The following is an 18,500-nucleotide window of genomic DNA, read 5'->3' as shown; positions in this document are numbered from 1 at the left end:
CTGTAGGAGAAAGGGCAAGAAGTTGTATACCTATTTTCATACCTGTTTGTTTCCTTTCCTGAGATCATAGTGTGGAAACTGGGAATCCTCATCCATTTTAGTTATTCTGGAAATACTTCATATGTGAAAGGAGATTTGAGAAAGTCTTGATTCTATATGAATTGTTTGAGGGGGAATTGTGGTAAATATTAAAGTCATGATGATTAAAATATTTAAACTCTGCATGTAGTTTTGTCATCCTCCTCTATAGTTATTTTTTTACCCCTCCTGTAAGGTTGTTGGGCCCTAACTTTTTAAAGTTCAGAAGCGTGTCTTTTCATGGGTAGAATGTCTTATTCTTAAGTGTTTAAGGAAGATGATGTTGCATTAGAGCCACTAAAACCAAGCGAGAGGAAATAAACTAGGAAAAGAGGTGGCTCTTGGTGAAAAACTCGCATTATTTCATTATTTCAGACGTTGAGTTTTCGTGAAGCTTATTTTCCCCAAGTATCGAACTCTTAAATTAGTGTTACTTTTTTGTTTCAGCATCAAAGCTGGACGACTGCTGTCCTGCATTCCCTATCAGCTGTACAGCAAGCAGTCCAACATGCAGAAAGGTCTCAACTTTAATCCTGCATGCAAAGCTGAGGAACCTGGGCCAGGTCCAAGCAGTGTAGCCAAACAGCTCAACAACAGGGTGTAAGTTTGTCTACCTTGCGGAATGCTGCAAAGCTGAGTTTTAGCAGTGGTTATAGCCCCTGCTTTGCGGAAGATAGTCATTCATCTATATTAAACATGTTAAAATTTGTGTGTGGGTGTCTTGCCTAAAAATTGTTTTTATTACGAAAGCTTCACAAATAAAATATAAATAAGAAAGCTTTTCCAGTCATTTTCGATTCCCATGTTAAACTAATGGATCTTAAATTATTAGAAGTAAAATTTCCCATGGATTTTCCTGAAAGTAATTATTTCCGTATAAGTAATTTGCTGTGGAATGTTGCTGTCTCAAAAAAATGAACTAACTGTGTCGGGTATACTTTTGTTATGTGCTATATACATAATGAAAATGTTAACATTTCTAGGTAGTTTTGAAAAATTCCAAATTTGTAGCAAGTTTACATATGTTAATATTTTTATATCAGTAAAAATTTAGTTGGTGACTCTCAATGGTACAGTGAGAGGTAACTCTAGACTTGAGTCCATGTGGCAGGTTTTAAAAAATACACTGATTAAGCTTTAATTGCAATAATCTTGGATAAAGTTGTTTCATGATTAATTGGTGTGTTACCTTAACGTGTATATCAGGTGGTTCATTATCGTTAGCCTTCTCCTTATTAAATTGGTTGCTTTGGGAGTTGGATATATTTTTTTTAAAGACCAGGAGTCTAATTAACCTGGGAGGATCTGATGTCCCTGCCTTCTGTAGTTTTTGTTGTTGTCATTTGTTTTTTAGCTTGTGTTCACTTGTAAGCATATTCACATGTTTTTCACATTATCTGACACTTGTGATTTTTTTAGTATCCTCAAGGTACACAACAAATAATATCAGAAAATCTTTCTGAATGCACAACTTTATATCTTTTTCTTACCCACACTAATAAAAATAGAAAATGTGGTTTTTTGAAATTCTTTGTGCCAATTAGATTGTATTTTTTAATACATGTACACTTTTGCCTAATTAATGTATATTACCAGTGATATATTTCCACTACAGCTACTTCATGAATACTCCATTTATCTAGGCTGAAAAACTACAGTATAGAAAGAATGTATATTAGCAGTGTGTTTATTGCCAATATATGCAATTCTGTTGCATATGTTGCTAGTATATGTGGAAGTATTTGTGATACAGATCTAGACGTCAGGCTTTTCTGAATTACTTCACTTTTGTTGCTCTCTGTGATCTTTTATGTTTTGGTATATTCAATACATTTTATAAATTCCTTTGAAATTCTTTTATGTGACTTCTTGTTCCCTTGCTTTCTCTTTATCTCAAGGGCCAGACGCAGAGGAAATTAGGTTTTCTTTCTTTCTTCTTTTAATCGTTTCCTGTTGGTCTTTCTCCCTTTCACTGGCATGCATCTGTGAGGATTGGACCTAATCAGAGTTGGCTGTCATATTCCATGAGATGGTTTAGCCAGACAGGGCCAACCCAGAAATGGGTGGTAATGTTTTGCATCTGACTCATGTGTGACTTCTCTGTGTATTCACACTGTTATTACTAATATATCATGTTGGTATTAGAATGAGGGACTTTTTAGATTAAACCTGGTAATACTGTGGTAACCTCACCAGTGCCTGGGTGCCATGTATCAGGCAACCGTTTCTGGAGCCTGAATTGTAATTGGATTAATGGTGTGGGTGTTTCTAAGTGGAATGAATTACTGTTCTGTAATTCAGGTTTTTGTATTTGTTACTTAGATAATTTTTGTGAATGCAGATGAGTTTTGTCTTTATTATAGAGCATTACCAAGCAAACATCTAGAGGAGTCACAATGTGAATTTAGCGGAACATTTGTCATAGGTCCTGCGTTTATAAACTTGTCATCAGGAAACTTGGTCCATATTGCCTTGGACCACCCTGGCATCTGAATATGCTTTTCTTAGAAATGAAATGCTATTTCCTCTGTTAATGAGCAAGTGTCCTCATTTTTCTAGGTATATTTTTTTCCTGAATTACCCATACACATTAACCTGGTTCTTACTTTTTATCTACTCATGCAGCAATTGGCCCCATTAATGGATTAGTACATACATATAGTCTGTCAGTCTTCCTGAGTAAAACTGACTGGCCCTAGGATTGTAGCAGTATTGGATTTAATATGTTGAACAGTGCCTTACATAAAACTAAAACTAGGAATAATTATTCAAATAAAGTTTCTTATCCATTTTTATGGCAGCTTTCTATATTGAGTCCCATAATTTATTGACTCCCTAGTAAATGCCAGACACTGCTTCAAAGTGGATATTTAGAGATTACAGGTCCCATTTAATTTTTAGTGGGAAAAGTGATTGAAAATAGTTTTTATTTTTCTTCAATCTGAGATTCCATTGTATTTCTTCTTTGGGAGTGTTTGAAGTTTGAAAAAAAAAAAAACCCTAAAAGACTGTTTATAGAATTTTCCTAGTTACCTTGCTACTTTGGTTTAGCTAAGAATTATCTTTTGTTGGAAGAGAAAGAATATAAAATTTATGGCTTAATTTTTCAGAGAAATATTGAAGTGCATATCTCTAAGACCGTGTTTACATTAAAAATTGTTTTAGCCTGAAAGTCACACATTAATTGAAATTAAATCTTCTTTCCTGCTATAGAAATCACATAATTAAGAAGATTGAGACAGATAATGAAGTCAAAGTCAATGGAATGAATAGTTGGAATGAAGAAGATGTAAATAATGATTTTAGTTTTACGGAGCTGGAGCAGATCTTTCCAGGAAGGAAACAAAACGGAATTCCGCATCACAGAGACAGCGCTGCCATTTTTAATGGACACACTCCTAGCTCTAATGGTGCCTTAAAGACGCAGGATTGCTTGGTGCCCATGGGCCACAGTGTTGCCAGCAGGCTTTCTCCAGACTTCGCCCAGGAGGAGGAGCAGGCTGAGAAGAGCAGCACTGACTTCAGAGACTGCGTTGTGCAGCAGTCGCAACAAAGCACTAGAAACACAGATGCTGTGCGGAATCCACACAGAACTAATTCCTTCTCCTTATCATCTTTGCACAGTAACACTAAAATAAATGGTGCTCACCACTCCGCTGTTCAGGGGCCTTCAAGCACAAAAAGCACTTCTTCAGTACCTACTCTTAGCAAGGCAGCACCTTCAGTGCCACCCAAACCCTCAGATTGCAATTTTATTTCAGACTTCTATTCCCGCTCAAGACTGCATCACATATCAATGTGGAAGTGTGAATTGACTGAGTTTGTCAATACCCTACAAAGACAAAGTAGTGGTATCTTTCCAGGAAGGGAAAAGTTAAAAAAAATGAAAACAGGCAGGTCTGCACTTGTTGTAACTGACACAGGTAGATACTTACTAAAATTGTTTTCTTAAGAAACAATCATGCTTGACCATTTTGTTCTTAAGCTGTCATTGGTATTCTGATCAATACTAAGCTCTCATAAAAGTCTTTAGGAATATCAGGATATATAAGTTACAGTGAGCCTAGCAGATTATAGAAAGCTTTCTTACTATTTTTTACAAATTTAGATTTAAATGTGGCTAACTGAATATTTTTAGGTAATTTAAACAGTAACAAGGTTGAGATTCTGAGCATTCATTCATTCCTCATGTAGACGTTGTCAGTTGTTGAAGTTTTGAACTGTGTAAAATATTACATGTATTATATTCAGTGCATAAACTCCTGTAAGAATAAATTGGTTTGGCAAGAGTAACTGTTAATTTCAGAAGCTGGCATCTTAATGATTTTTAAATTATTAAATAACTGACATAATAACTGTAATGTAGTGAGAGTAAGTATTTTCACATAAAAGTAGATGGGTTAATTGTATTTTGTTTTTTAATACTTTTAATACTTGTCTTCAAAAGCAAACAAAACCAACAATTACAGGCTATATTTCTGTGCAGTCATTATCGATTAGTATATATGCTCTGAGGTTTGAGGTGCTTTTTACAGAATATATCGTTTTGTTTTTTTTTTTTTGGAGAGAGATCTCAGATTATCTAATACTACCCTTGAACTTAATAGCTGTGGAAACTGAGGTACAGAGGGAAGCTCATGGTTCTGTCCTAGAAAGTGATAGATCTTCTCCATGTGGGGTTTTTTCTGTTTTGTTGTGTTTGAGGTATTCCTAAATGCTTTCTGTTATTATGAAATATTTCAGAATAATGTTATAGGTATTAGATTATCCATACATCATCCCTTGACCATTTATATGGTAAAGGTCATTTAATTTTGAAAGCTTCAAAGAACTATTACAAATTAGTTTCATGAATGGGAATAAAATGATAAGTTTTTGTATTGTATGAAAGCATTGGGTAGGTATATGGTATATACGCATTCTGTACTACTTGAATGTTGAAAGCAGTTATTTTGGGTTGTTTACATTATGTTTATATAATACTTCTATACAGCAGAATTATGGTTGTTAAGATTTATTTTATAAATCATTTCTTGAGATAAGGTAGAGGCTAGCAAGGAAGTGCATGGCTTTGGAGTTTGATAATATAGTCTGAATCTGAAGCCTGGTCCTGCTGCTCTTATACTGCAGGACCCTGGGCCAGTTAGTTCACCTCTCTGGGTCTCAGTTTCCTCTTCACGGTGGAGCGATAGGTAGTCCATGAAGCTCACCTCATGGGCTGCTGAGCTTAGGGAAGATAACATGAACTAAGGCTCGGTGCCTCGCATGTAGTGAGAACTTGGTAAATGCTTTCAGTCACAATTTGGTAAATGGTGGAGTCTGAACCTTTGGGGAGTAAAAATGAAAGTTTTGGGAAACCTATCATGAAGACCTACCTTCAGTACTAGTATTTTTTATCAGCAGAAAACTCCTTTATGAGATTAGAACTTTTTATAAGCTCAGGATTCTTATTTCCAAGACTTGTATATCTTGGACTAGGACCAGGGAGAAGGGCTAAGGATGAAACTGGTAAAGAGGAAAGCTCTTGTTGTGGTTGGATTGGTTAAAGTAGCCCTGATAAATCAAATCTAATCATGGTGATTAGAAGGCAGAGTCGTTAGGAGAGGACACTCAGCTTTATCTTCGTGAAAGTGGCACATATGCTTCAGAGCTGATTTTTAATAGCGTTTAATGGTCTAAGCAGGAAAGTTCATATACATTTATATGTATACAGATTTATATATAGATTTTTGTTTTATAGACTTTTCTAAATATATCTAGGGCAACAGTGTGATGGCTTGAGGGCTCAAATCAGACCCCCTGGGGTTGATTACCAGCTCAGCCTCTTCTTACTGGCTGCGTAACATAATTTATTAACATAATATTTATCTGTAAAATGGGCATAATAAGATTACTTACCTCAGCATTGTTGTGGAAATTTAAATACATGTTATCCTCTTACAGCAGTGCATGATACCTACCAAACACTCAATAACAGTAGCAGTTTTTACTTTTTTTTTTAATCAAGGAATGTTTGTAGACTGCATGAAATACTGATCATTTAGAGTTACTTAGTTCCATGTAACTAAATATATGAAAACACCTTTATACATTTTGATAAAATCTTCGGCACACAGAAATAACTTTAAGATAAGCATTTAGACATACTTTGTTTTATTAGAATTATTAGAATATAGACAAGGAAAACATGGTATCTTCATAATTGATTTCAAATTATGCTTGGAAACTAAATATGTATCTCTGGATTACTTTTGGAGCAAGAGAAACTGAAATTTGACGTCTCTTGAGGTGGTAGAAATGGTCTGTAATAGATTCTGTATTTTTTTTTGAGACTTCATTCTACTTTATAGGCACTTGAAAATACAGTTTCTAAAATTAAATAGACCTGATATTTTTAAATATTAAGAATTAGTTTGGGGTTTGAATGTTTTCTTTTTCCTTCTAGGAAATATGTCAGTATTGAGTTCACCCAGGCCTCAGAGCTGTATAATGCATGTTGATATGGATTGCTTCTTTGTATCAGTGGGTATACGAAATAGACCAGATCTCAAAGGTCTGTATTCTTGTTTATATTTTAAGAAAATTGATAATATTGTTATATGTTCTAAAGGATCTAAAAATCTTTGAGAAATATTTATTCTAATTTTCCTTAGCAAAATAAATTCCTGCTTCCAAATTTTCTGGACTCCATCCATTATCAAGAAAGATAAAGGGAAATTAGAAATGCTTTTTTCTCTCTAAAGAGGTCAGGTCTTTAGGGAAGAATACTCTTCACCTGAAGGATTTGTCATCTAAGACTAATATAGACTGGTATTGGGCATTTTCTACATTTTTATATATTTACTATTACTTTGTTATTAAATGGAAATTTTGTGGTAGCATATGTCTGCAACTTGGGTCACCGAGCTTTCTTTCTCTTGAATAAATAACTTGATCAACTGTCCTGATGCTAGTGCACATTCCAACCTTTTGGTTAGAGAATAATTTTGCATTATTGAATATTGCTAAGATATGCTGTCATCTTTGTTTAATGGACTTTCACGTATTTGTGAGCTAGGCAGTACTTTTAAAAACATTTATTCTGGGTTTTTCAGTAGTACTGTCTGTGCTTTAAAGATGTTAACTCCTAGCATTTTCTTCTGAGAGTCTGTTCTTCCTTTAAGGAGAGCACAGAAGCTGCTGTGTTAATACCAGGGCTTTATTTTTGTCACGGGTAGCTACTGCTTCAGCTTTTAAAGAAGTTTAGAATGTTAAAGAATTGGGTTTAGCCTGATGAGTCACTCTGATGCATAATTTTTTTTTATTCTCACAACAAATGCATTCAGTAACATATATACGAATTATCCATGCTCTTGATTTAAAAGTTAACAGTTTTCTTGTAATTTAATGCATGTACAAGGAAATGAAAGCTTTTATACTAAAGATTTTATACATCAAAGATTTTATAACTAAACCAAAAACTGAGGGACTGTATTCTCACATTTGATTATATAGTAGGTCAGATTGTGGTCCCTCTGCATATACATTTGTTTCTCTTGCTGTAAAATTGAAAGATTAGTTTAGATGTTACCTTACTTTTTTGATAACGAGAAATATAAAATATCTAGATATAGTTGGTTTTTCTTTCCCTCTCCCACCCCTCTAATTCGAATCTAGGATCAAAGTTGACCAGTGTTCTACTGCAAGAAACCAGACAAAAACAATGGGGAAGCAAAGTGAAAGCATTGCTTTGAAGTTGAATAAATGCATCAAAGTTGTCATAAATAGTTTACTTTTGGGGGGGTGTTGAGAAACTTAGATGATCTTTGCATGGTAATTGATAACTTTTAAAGATGTTGGCTCCTTTATGGATTAAAATGCCTCAAGAAAGCTAAAGAAAAAAAATGCTGTATTTTTTAAATCTTGCGAAAAATTTTCCTTTATATGTTGTCAGTGTTAACATTCCTGTACTTAGATTTAAAGTAACATTCCTGTACTTAGATTTAAAAATAATTTTTTTCTTTTCCTCACAGGAAAACCAGTGGCTGTTACAAGTAACAGAGGCACAGGAAGGGCACCTTTACGTCCCGGTGCTAACCCTCAGTTGGAGTGGCAGTATTACCAGAATAAAATCCTGAAAGGCAAAGCAGGTACAAATGAGCTCTCTTTGAAGTCATGGTGCTCCTGTTGAAGACGTCTGGATTTTGCTGCTGGTGTTCTTGTTACAGAAATGAAAGAGTTGAAATAATGAGCTTTTTCATTCAAGGGTTTTAAAGGTGTCAGTGACATCTTAAAGCAAAATCCATATACAATACAAATGACTGGTTCATGGCTCTGCTTTGTTGAACTAGATGATATTTTCCTGGGACAGAGAGTGAAGAATGTTTTATAAGATGTGATTAGTTTGCTTTGTATACATTTAGATTGGGGATGAAAATAAAATCCTGGACATCACTTTGTGGAAGCCTCTAGACCGGAGAGTTAATTACTAGTTGTTTGGTCACTGATCACAGTAAAGACACTAAAGTTCATGTTGCTAAAGATTTGTATGAGGCAGTGGAATAAGAAACAGTAGGACTTTATTTATTGGAATAAGAAGATAAAACCAGAAATCATTCCCCAGGTCTCTGCTGAACCTGCTTCAACATTTTCTTGCCTCGCTGGCTTTTATTAATAAATAAAAATCATAACTTAGACTGTTCACAATACTATTAAGATTTTTATATCTGTTTTTCCCCCTAAGTAAATTCCCTGAGAAATATTTGCTTGCAAATTAAATTCTTTGTCACTGTCAGTTTCTCATAGATGTCTGCAAAGCCAAAAAAAATTTTTAAATTAGTTTTCCAGAAAAATATTAATCAGAAAGTAGTCAGAAATTAGGTACACAGTGGAATGGAAGGCAAAGCAGTTAAATTTCATCCTGATTATTTCTGGTTCCTGGTTTTCAGTTATGAAAACTTGGGATTATTTTAGAAATGATCTCATTGAAGTTAAGGCTAAAGGAAAGCCACTGGACATTTCTGAGGACCTTTTTTGGGATTAGTCTTTTTTTGGCTGTGATTATCTGTTTACAGGTATGAGTACAAAACAGTAATGATAGATATGTCTTTTTGCTTCATGTGTATCTGTATTTTCCAGATTTCCTAAAGCTTTTCTTGGTTTTTAAATCTTTTAAGAGATTTTTGAGATTCTAGCATTTTGTGTGTCATGGGTAGGACTTGGGGTAGCCAATATTGAGCTTGTTAACACTTAGTTGTATTGTGGTATGTGACAATATGGGTAGTTTCTGAAGTATTGGTTGTATGGTTTTGTGGTAGGTTGGTTTTTTTGTATTTTCTGTGTGGCATTAAAAATATGAAATCTTAAGTTCTAGAAAACAAATAAGTAGCTTAAGGAAATGCATAATACTTGTTACCTATTGGGCACTCAGTTAAAAAACTCACTGAATGAATGTTGAAAGAAGGAAAAATACCTTGGATGTAGCATTCGGTAACGTCGGTCAGTTATCCAGCGCTCGGCTCCTCCGGTGGGTACAGTCTTGCGTTTGCCACGCACATCTGTAGTTTGGCAGTCTCCGTCCAGAAGTTTGGCCTTGGCAAGTGCACATTCTTCAGGAGTAGCAGAGAATGAGTCCTCTTACATCTTTCCTTCCTTCACAAGTGATCTGACCATACGCAGTTTATTAACAGAATACAGTTGTGGGTTACTTAATTATCTTCATCAGTTTAGCCACTGGATTTTCATAACATTGTAATGACCTTTTATAATTCACATCCCCTCCACCTCTAAATGTGGGTGGTAAGTTAGAAGGTAAATATTAGGAGAAATATTGAAAATTCACTTGCCATTGAAAACTGTCAAAAATAGATGTTTCTGTCACTAGAAAAGGTGAATATGATACTTTGCATTTTATATTCTTTCTTTAACTTTATATCATTCACTTTTATGTCCTAAGCCTTTGACTCATTAGGAGCTTACCTAAAATATTTATAACATAAAATGAACAGATTGTCCTTTATTATAAAGTTTGGTTGCAGCTAACCTTGTACTTAGAACTTGTTTTTTCAGTGCCTTTGTTCTTCTTTCCTTGTTATTCCCTGATCTTTCTCTGGGTCCTTATCATTCATGACACCAAATTTTAAAATATCGAGGATCAATTTAGGAATTAGAACCTTTTTGGCTTCTGCACGCTAGCTTTAAAAAAAATTCAGTTCTGATGTTTTGGCTTGTATGTCTAGGCAAAGTATTAGAACAGATAGCATCTTCAGCCCTTTATAGGTAGAAACTTTAGTTTCTTATTCGTCATATTCAAGAACTCTTTGTCTAAACGGACCAGTGTAACCAGGGGCTCTCCATCCATGACTTCCTTTGGAAGCTGCTTCCTGAGCCATACTCAGCAGTGACGCTTCTCATTGATGGTCTCATTATTTGGAATCCATTTGTACTCAAGATTTTGTGGTTGGGGCTTTTACCTCTTCCTGGATTCCAGGATGCAGATGTTTTCTTATCCCTTCGACAGCTTCAGTGTTCGTTCTAAAGAACAACAGTTTTTAAAATCGTGTTAGTTATAGATTTATTCTCAGCGATTTCTTTTTCACAGACTTGGGTCCTGACTTCTGATTTCTCCAACCGTTCCTCCACATTCTTCATGTGCCCGTCTAGTTTGTCAAGTTTTGATGAGCAGTTCTCTACTTTGCCCTCCAGTGAGGACAGTGTGTCCCTGAATTTCCCTGAATCTCCCTTGAAGCAACTCACTGCGCTCGTGGAGGGATCCACGCACTCTGCCGCCCTGTGGAAAAGGTCAGCCGGCCCAGTGAAGAGAAACATGAGGTGGTGCCTCTCAGGCAGGGCATTGGGAGCCCAGGGACCACAGACACTGTTCTCACCTCAAGCATGGTTTTTCTATAATTTTCAAGACAAGTGTCGTAGATGATTTGACTAGACCTTCAAATAGAAGTACCCTAGGTCCCCAGCTTTTAAGGCATAAGGTCATGGTTACACCTGTGCAAGGCAGCTGGTTGTGGCTCTTCAAGCTTCAACTCTCTTTGTTGTTTGGTTTAGTAGCACCCTCTCTTGAACTGTGATACTGACAATCCTGAAATTCTTGCAGATTTTCAGCTTAGAATAATGGACTCTGAAAGCAGATATTTAGCCTTCTGAGATGCTTCAGAAAAACAGGGAAGTCTGCTTTGCATTCTGTTTTTAATTTGTCATGGTATAGCATATGTTTATCATAATACCTCAGAAATCATGGCTCAAATTATATGCTCTGCTGTTTTAATTTTTTGAGGCAAGTGGGATTTGAGCCCATTAAGATACCAGTCCTTACAGTTTGATTTGTCTTTATGGTTTGTGTGTATGGGTGCCGGAATCCAAAAATACTTGTGTGGGTTGCATAGTTGAGTAAAAGATGCTGACAATTTCTGGAGTCAAACCAGGAAGAGTTGTTTTAGCCCACAAAGCTAGATACTTTGCCATGTGTCTCTGGTGGTGTTTTAACTTGGCTGATTTCTCAGGGAACGTTGTATCTGTGAAATAAGCAGAAAAGAAATACTCGGTTTGCTAGTTACATACTGTTATGATGTACTCAAAATAGGTTTGTCTAGAATTAATTGAAATGGTGTATCTTGGCTTGTTTTACTAACGGCATTTTTGTTCATTGTATTAGAACTATGGCTGAGATTGTGTTTTAAGAATATAGGTTTTAAAATTATATTCTTGGAACGTAGTAATATCCCAAGACCAAGAACCGAAGTTGTGTTTTAATCTTTCTCAATTCCTAGTGAAGCTGAAGGTGGTAAAGGAAGTAAAGTGGCATATAGTCAGTGCTCTTGAGATACGTGCTTTTATAATCTTGTGTGAAGCTGTAAATTTGGCTTGGATATTAAGAAATACTCGTGAGTAGTACTGTTTAGGCTAGCGTTTTCTGTAAAGCAGTTGGTATTCTGATCACACTTGAATGTTTTTAATTCAGTATGCATTGTTAATCCATTAAAGTAGAATTTACTGGAAGGGGTCAGTGTTGTGAAGCTCTTTTACCTGATGTGTGTTCAAAAGAAAAATCTTAAATTTAGGATGAAACCTCTTTATGGTATGAGACCTATTGAATTGTCTGATTGAATGACTTGTAGGAAATTGGTGTTTTGTTGAGCATGGTGTTAAGTGGGTTTCAGTTTTGCCAGTAGTTTATTTAAGAAACAACAAAGAATATTCAGAGAAATGTATATTTTCCATTAACTGTTTCCCATTACAGGGAGCTGTATAATCCTTTCAAGAATATAGGAGGGGATTGATCGTCCTGATAACTTTTCGTCCTTTTTCATCTCAAGAGACTGTTAAAGGGATAGTTTATATTTATCTTTTGATATATTTTGTAAAAAAAACAAAAACACAAGCCTTTACTAAAACGGAACACTTTGAATTTATTATGTTTTTGTCTGACCGCTGGTGAAGTATATAATGGAAGCAAACCATTTTAGAGCTGTAGGTTTTCTTTTATTAAGAAGACCAGTACCAATGGATATAACTATATTTGGAATTTATTAAACATTTGTATATGAAAGGAATGGAAAATATATTTCTTGAATGAAAGTTAAAGAAAATAAGTTTTTAATGTATAATCATTAAATTTTATTATTTTTAAAGCAGAGATACCAGATTCATCTTTGTGGGAGAACCAAGATTCTGCACAAGCAAATGGGATTGATTCTGTTTTGTCAAAGGCTGAAATTGCCTCTTGTAGTTACGAAGCCAGGTATGTGGAAATTAAGTGTGTTGTAATCCTTATAAATAATTTACTTAATCATTTTTACAGATGCTTTTGAAGTGGATTCAGATGTGCCAGTCAGGGCTGTGTCACACATGTTATGGGAAGAAATATTTCAGGGCTTCATCCCTTCAGTTCTTTTTTCCTTTCACAAATTCTAGAGAACTTTAAATAAATACCTTAGTTTTCTGATGAATCAGTAGGTCCGACAATGGAAACCAAAAGAAATTGGGTGTCATTTTCTTTTTTTAAGATTTTTTTTTATTTATTTGAGAGAGCTTGCGTGTACGCGCACAAGCAGGGGGAGGGGCAGAGGCAGAGGGAGAAGCAGACTCCCCGCTGAGCAGGGAGCCTGATTTGGGGCTTGATTCCAGAACTTTGGGATCATTACTTTAGCCGAAGGCAGATGCTTAATTGACTGAGTCACCCAGGCGCCCCATGGACATTGTCATTTTTAAACCATTGTCTTTTGAAGCATGGAATTAAAGAATTAGATATTTTTGATCTTGTGTTGTGCTCAGTAAGGCTAAGTTATGGTGTGACGACGTGTGCGTCTGGTGGCTAGACAGTTGTGTTCATATCTGGAGGGCGTGTTGAAGCTCAGGAATGCTCTGTCAGTGTTTAAGTTCTGCTCAGCTGGTGGTAAAGTGAAAGCCCCACCCTCTGTACTGCCTGAAGGGTGTCCCTTCTCATTCGGCACCCCCAAGCTGAGTGCTGGCCAGCAGGGAGACCAGGGGACGGATAGCAAGTCTGCCTCAAGGGTAAAGGTATTTTCCTCTTCCTGAGGGCTTTGGACTCAAATAGCCACAGCTTGTCTAGGCTCTAGGCTTCTTTTGGTGTTTGGATGTTGCAGTCATATTGCATCAGAGAGAGTGATTGTCAAGCTGAATGTATTACAAAATAATTGGGGTGACGATATGTGGGCCAAATACTGTGCAGCAAGCCACCTAGGTGTGATTGTTTTAAGGAGATACATAAACTGATGACAGTTAATTTGAGTGAAAGTTGGAAAAAAGGCCCACACAACCCACAGCAATGGAGTTTCATTTCTTAATTGTGATTTTCATTTTGTAGAAAGCTGTTGATAATGAAAATCTCTAGAAGAGAGTTCTTGGATGACCTTTTTCGTGTGGCTGTCCCATAATTATATTTTCCTTAGGTGAAAAGATTTTTTTAAAATATGTATATTCACAGTTGCATCAGAGAAATGTTTCTGGGGTTGAAATGGGACCTGATTGTGGGGATGATCATCCCAGTTTTATGCAATGGTGAGTTTCCAATAGACACAGACTAATAGTGGGTCTGCAAAGGATGGTGTGTGCACCTGAGATGGTAGAAATCATGGAAAGGTAGGATGTATATACAAAGGCTAGAATATACATTACTGTTAGTCGGTTTACTCATCAGAAAGAGCAAAGCTTTATACATAATTGAGAAGGTAAATACGCGGATGAATAGGTAATGATATACAAATATCCTCGAATCATATTTTTTAAGATCAGTCATTTTTAAGTGATTTTGTAAGGACACTTTACTGTTCTTAGTTGATAACGGATACATATTAACATATTGAATGGACAGTAACCTACATGTGCAGTGTAAACCTGCAAATAATCTCTTTCTGCAGCACACACTGATGAAGTATTGGTAGTTTATCCTGCATGGGACCTAGTTGACAGGAATAGATAAGTCACTGTAGCAAAAGTCACTTCCATCTGTTGTGTATTTGCCTTTATTCATTTATTTTCTATGAAACAAATCCAGTTTCCTAACTACCAACTCAGAGTGTTTCCTTCCCTTAGTTACAGGAAATCTCTTAGTTTTCCTTTTTTGTTGTAACTTCCTTAGTGTCTGGTGGCTCCTAAACATTTTTCTCCAAGCTGTATGTGTATGCACAAGTACATAAGTAGATGTATTATCTTTTGCTAAGTAATACGACCCTGAAAATTTTTGAGTAAGTAAAAAATATGAAAGTGAAATTATTGTAAATATAAGAATATGGTATTGGTAGCAATTACATAACACCTTTTTCAAAAAAAAGAATAATTACCTTTAATTTATAAGCTTAGCTTTTGCATGCTGGACCTATATATCCAGCATTATTGAAAATGTCTTAAATTGTATGTAATTCTATATAGACTTCAAAAACTATTCTATATATACTTCCCTGCCTTACAAAATAAGGTCCATTGACTATTATCCTTTGCTGGTGAGTGCAGGGTAGTCCTTGTGAACATCATGGGGTCTGTTTTATTCACCATCTTTTGCCTACCACCTTGCAAAATGCCGGAGACGTAAATTTTTGTTGAATGAATGAAAAAATTTTCTTCACCATGCTTTTTATCATTCATCACTTCTTTCACTGTCACTTTTCCTTCCTATTAGATATTTCTTGTTTACTGGGAGCTTTGCAATCATAATTTATTACTGTTTTGGTGCCCATAAGAAATGCATATGATTTTGCCTTTACCTCTGAATAACTTGGAGGATTCTTTTCCTTCTTGGCTTTCAGTGGTGGTCTGAGATGGGGAGGGTGCCAGAGACCTCTGAGTAATTGAAGCCTAGTATTTATATATTGTTTCTCCAAACAGGGTATATAGCACCATACTAAGTAAGCACTTAGTAAATATTTATTGAATGAACGTATAGAATAACTATTTGGTGTATTTACATAGGCGTATGTAATCTGGTGAAACAGTGCTTATTATTTCGCTTGTGTTTTTACTTTAAAGTATTTTTTTCTTGATTCATTGCAGAGTGGTCAAATGGAATTTTACTAATTATGTATAATTCCATGATTATAGTTTTGTGCTGAATGCTCCAAATATCAAAGGTAATGTGGGGCATTGAGACACACAAAAGATTTAAAATATACCATTTTCAATTAGGTCCCTCAAAGTTCTGGAACCCTGGCTCCTGCCCAGAGTGATGTCCTACCATATACAATGCTGTTGGCATCTCAACCACTGTGGAGCCACTTCAGGAGCATGGAATTGGTCAATTGGGAATTGGGTGGTAATAGGATGAGTACATTTTGTCTGTTTGTTACATAGCACTGTTTTGTGTAGTTCTTTCGTTTATATTCTTTGTCTTTGGGGGATGAATCCTGGCCAAACCGTGCCATGTTTAGGGGAAGAAAACCTCTTTTGACAGCATATTCCTGCTCTGTGGTGGTTGTGATATCACCAGCATATGGCATGCTGGCATCTCTGCAAAGGGGCCAGAGGTCTGAGTCTTAGGAGAAATCTTCAGATACAGACAAGAGCCAAACCTGGTCTTTTAGTAACATTTTGGCACATCTACACATGTCATTTACACTCATCAGACCATTGTGCAATTTTCCTTTGGGGGGAAATCAAACTTGACAATTTTCTTAATGCTTGTTGTTTATCCCTAATAGGAATTAAGTGAAAATTATATATTAGTGGCATGGGGAGATACTGTCAACATTTGATATTTGATTGAGCATCTGAAAGTTATTCCTAGTATAACCTCCATTGTGTTTTATTCTTTCTCTAGACAAGTTGGCATCAGGAACGGAATGTTTTTTGGGCAGGCTAAACAACTTTGTCCCAACCTTCAAGCTGTTCCATATGATTTTCATGCATATAAGGAAGTTGCACGAACAATGTATGAAACACTGGCAAGGTACAGCCAACACTGTGGTCACTTCCATGTCTCCTCCTTTACTTCTTTTATCTAACAGTGAAGAGAGTCTGATGTTCTTTAGGGGTGTCAGGGCCACTTTTGCTGGATGCTTCTCTCAGGAACCCTTTCCTCAGCCAGTCCAGTAATCGGTAGCTCAGTCTTAAGGGACATATTGGCACTGCTCAGACTGTTCGCTGCTTCCTGACGTCAGTGGAAACTGATTCTCTGTCTGTATAACTTCAACTCCGTGGCTCTCGTTTTCTTCCTCTGGAACCAGACAGACGGAGAATTGGCATTTTTTTAACCTGGTTATTCTTTTATTACATTTGAATTATAATTTTGTTTATAATTAGAACTGATGGGTCAATGAGTAGAGACTCTAAAACCATTTATCTTCTAAAATCATTAGGTATGCCAAAAGTTAGTTTTTATAAAAGTTAGTTTTTAGTAGTAGTTTCAGCATGGTTGATTAGTTGGATTGAGAAAAGGAGATTAACTTTTATTTACAGTATGGGTATATTTAATATTCAAAGCTCAAATTTTAAAATAAGTCTGTGGCAGGCCATGTATGCTTTAAAGTAGGAGTCAGCATATTTTTTCTATAAAGGGCTAGATAAGGTCTGTGTTCCAACTATTCAGTTCTGCTGTATAAAGTGAAAGCCACAGACAGATATATTAGTGAATGGGTGTGGTTGTGTTCCATTAAATATTTATTTACCAAAACAGGCATCTGGATAGTAGGCCAAGGTTTGTCGACCTTGGAGTGTATTAATGTTCTAAGAGATACATTTTGCACCTCTGTCTTCACCTCTTCCTCTCCCTTCTTATGCATTATTTTGAATATTTATTGAGGATCTGTTAAGTACAAATAGCTGTTGATGCAGCTGGTCCTATGGAGAGAAACGAGATCCGGTCTCTACTTGAGCAGGAAAGAGAAGATAAAAGGAACAGATGAAGTTACCTGGCATTAGTATGTCGGTCTGAGTGCTGAGTGATAAGCCGTTTATAATCACAGCTGTCCTTAAGATCCCCCCTGTGGAAATGTTGGTGTTACCAAGTGGAAAGTATGCTTTTTAAATCCTGTTCCAGAGTTGAGGTCAATAGAAACATCCAGCTGAGTGCTGGGAGTGGATGACTGAGCTGGGCAGTGGTACTACCATGTTCTGCGTTCCGAGTAGCGAGGCATTCAGGCAGCTACCAGCCTGAATCTCACATCGGGAGGATTGGAGAGAGATCCATGACACATACTAGCCCTGAGATCCTTTTAGTCTGTGGAGACACTGTCCTTGGCACGTCGCTGTGCTTGGGGGAAAAATGCAGTGTTCTTCTCCTACCACCCTTTGGAAATCCTGCCTCGGCTTCATGTTCTCCATGCCTCGGGGCACCTTTCACTGGGAAGTAGAATTTCTCCTGTCAGGTATACCCTTCTGCTCTTACAGATTTCACCCTTTATTTAAAGTGTAAACGAAACACTCATTTCTTGAATGGATACAGACAGATATTTATTCTTAAATGAATACAGCCAATTACTCCGAACTGTAACCTGCAGTAAGATGTAGGTGAGATAAGGCATAGTATACGTTACCATGTAGATGATTGAAGGTATGTTTTTGACCTGGAGGCCCAAAGTTGCCTTCCATTTGTGGTCTGCATATTTAATTAGTTTTGGAGCCACAGGACAGCTCTGCTCTTCCTTTTCCTCTTCTCGAGCTTAATTAAAACAAGTCCTTTGTGTCAGAAGATCATGACCAAAACCCACCTTATTTCCACGTTCAGGGAATGTAGTTGGTGTCCTTTCAGACAGGTATTTGGGGGTGACTAGCCTTTATATCCTGTATCCTAGACCTGCTACAGTAAAAGGTATTTAATCATGGTATTTTTGTTTAGGAGATTATCAGTTACTTATTTGACTGATTTACGTGACTTTTCTATCTGTTTAGGATTCTGGTAAACTGTGTTTTAAACAGTTTTTAGATTAAATGTTATATCAGTTCTAATTTGCCCACTACTTTTCAACTATTCAGAGCTT

General features: G+C 36.2%; 1 protein-coding gene across 1 annotated transcript in view; it reads left to right on the top strand.

The window, feature by feature from the left end:
- Positions 1–18,500, top strand: part of REV1 (REV1 DNA directed polymerase) — a 100,565-nt gene that overhangs the window by 62,587 nt on the left and 19,478 nt on the right. Inside the window, exons 5-10 of the mRNA XM_025869001.2 lie at positions 526–678; positions 3,292–4,001; positions 6,524–6,631; positions 8,091–8,207; positions 12,703–12,811; positions 16,343–16,471. Of these exons, the coding sequence (XP_025724786.1) occupies positions 526–678; positions 3,292–4,001; positions 6,524–6,631; positions 8,091–8,207; positions 12,703–12,811; positions 16,343–16,471 (1,326 nt within the window). The remainder of the gene's footprint in view (positions 1–525; positions 679–3,291; positions 4,002–6,523; positions 6,632–8,090; positions 8,208–12,702; positions 12,812–16,342; positions 16,472–18,500) is intronic.

Source organism: Callorhinus ursinus, unplaced genomic scaffold (genome assembly GCF_003265705.2).
Source record: "Callorhinus ursinus isolate GAN/ISIS: 27379988/994484 unplaced genomic scaffold, GSC_fseal_2.0 scaffold10, whole genome shotgun sequence".
In the NCBI taxonomy this organism is placed as follows: Eukaryota; Metazoa; Chordata; class Mammalia; order Carnivora; family Otariidae; genus Callorhinus; species Callorhinus ursinus.
Note: the sequence above shows the minus strand (reverse complement) of the source record. Positions and strands in the feature narration are given on the sequence as shown.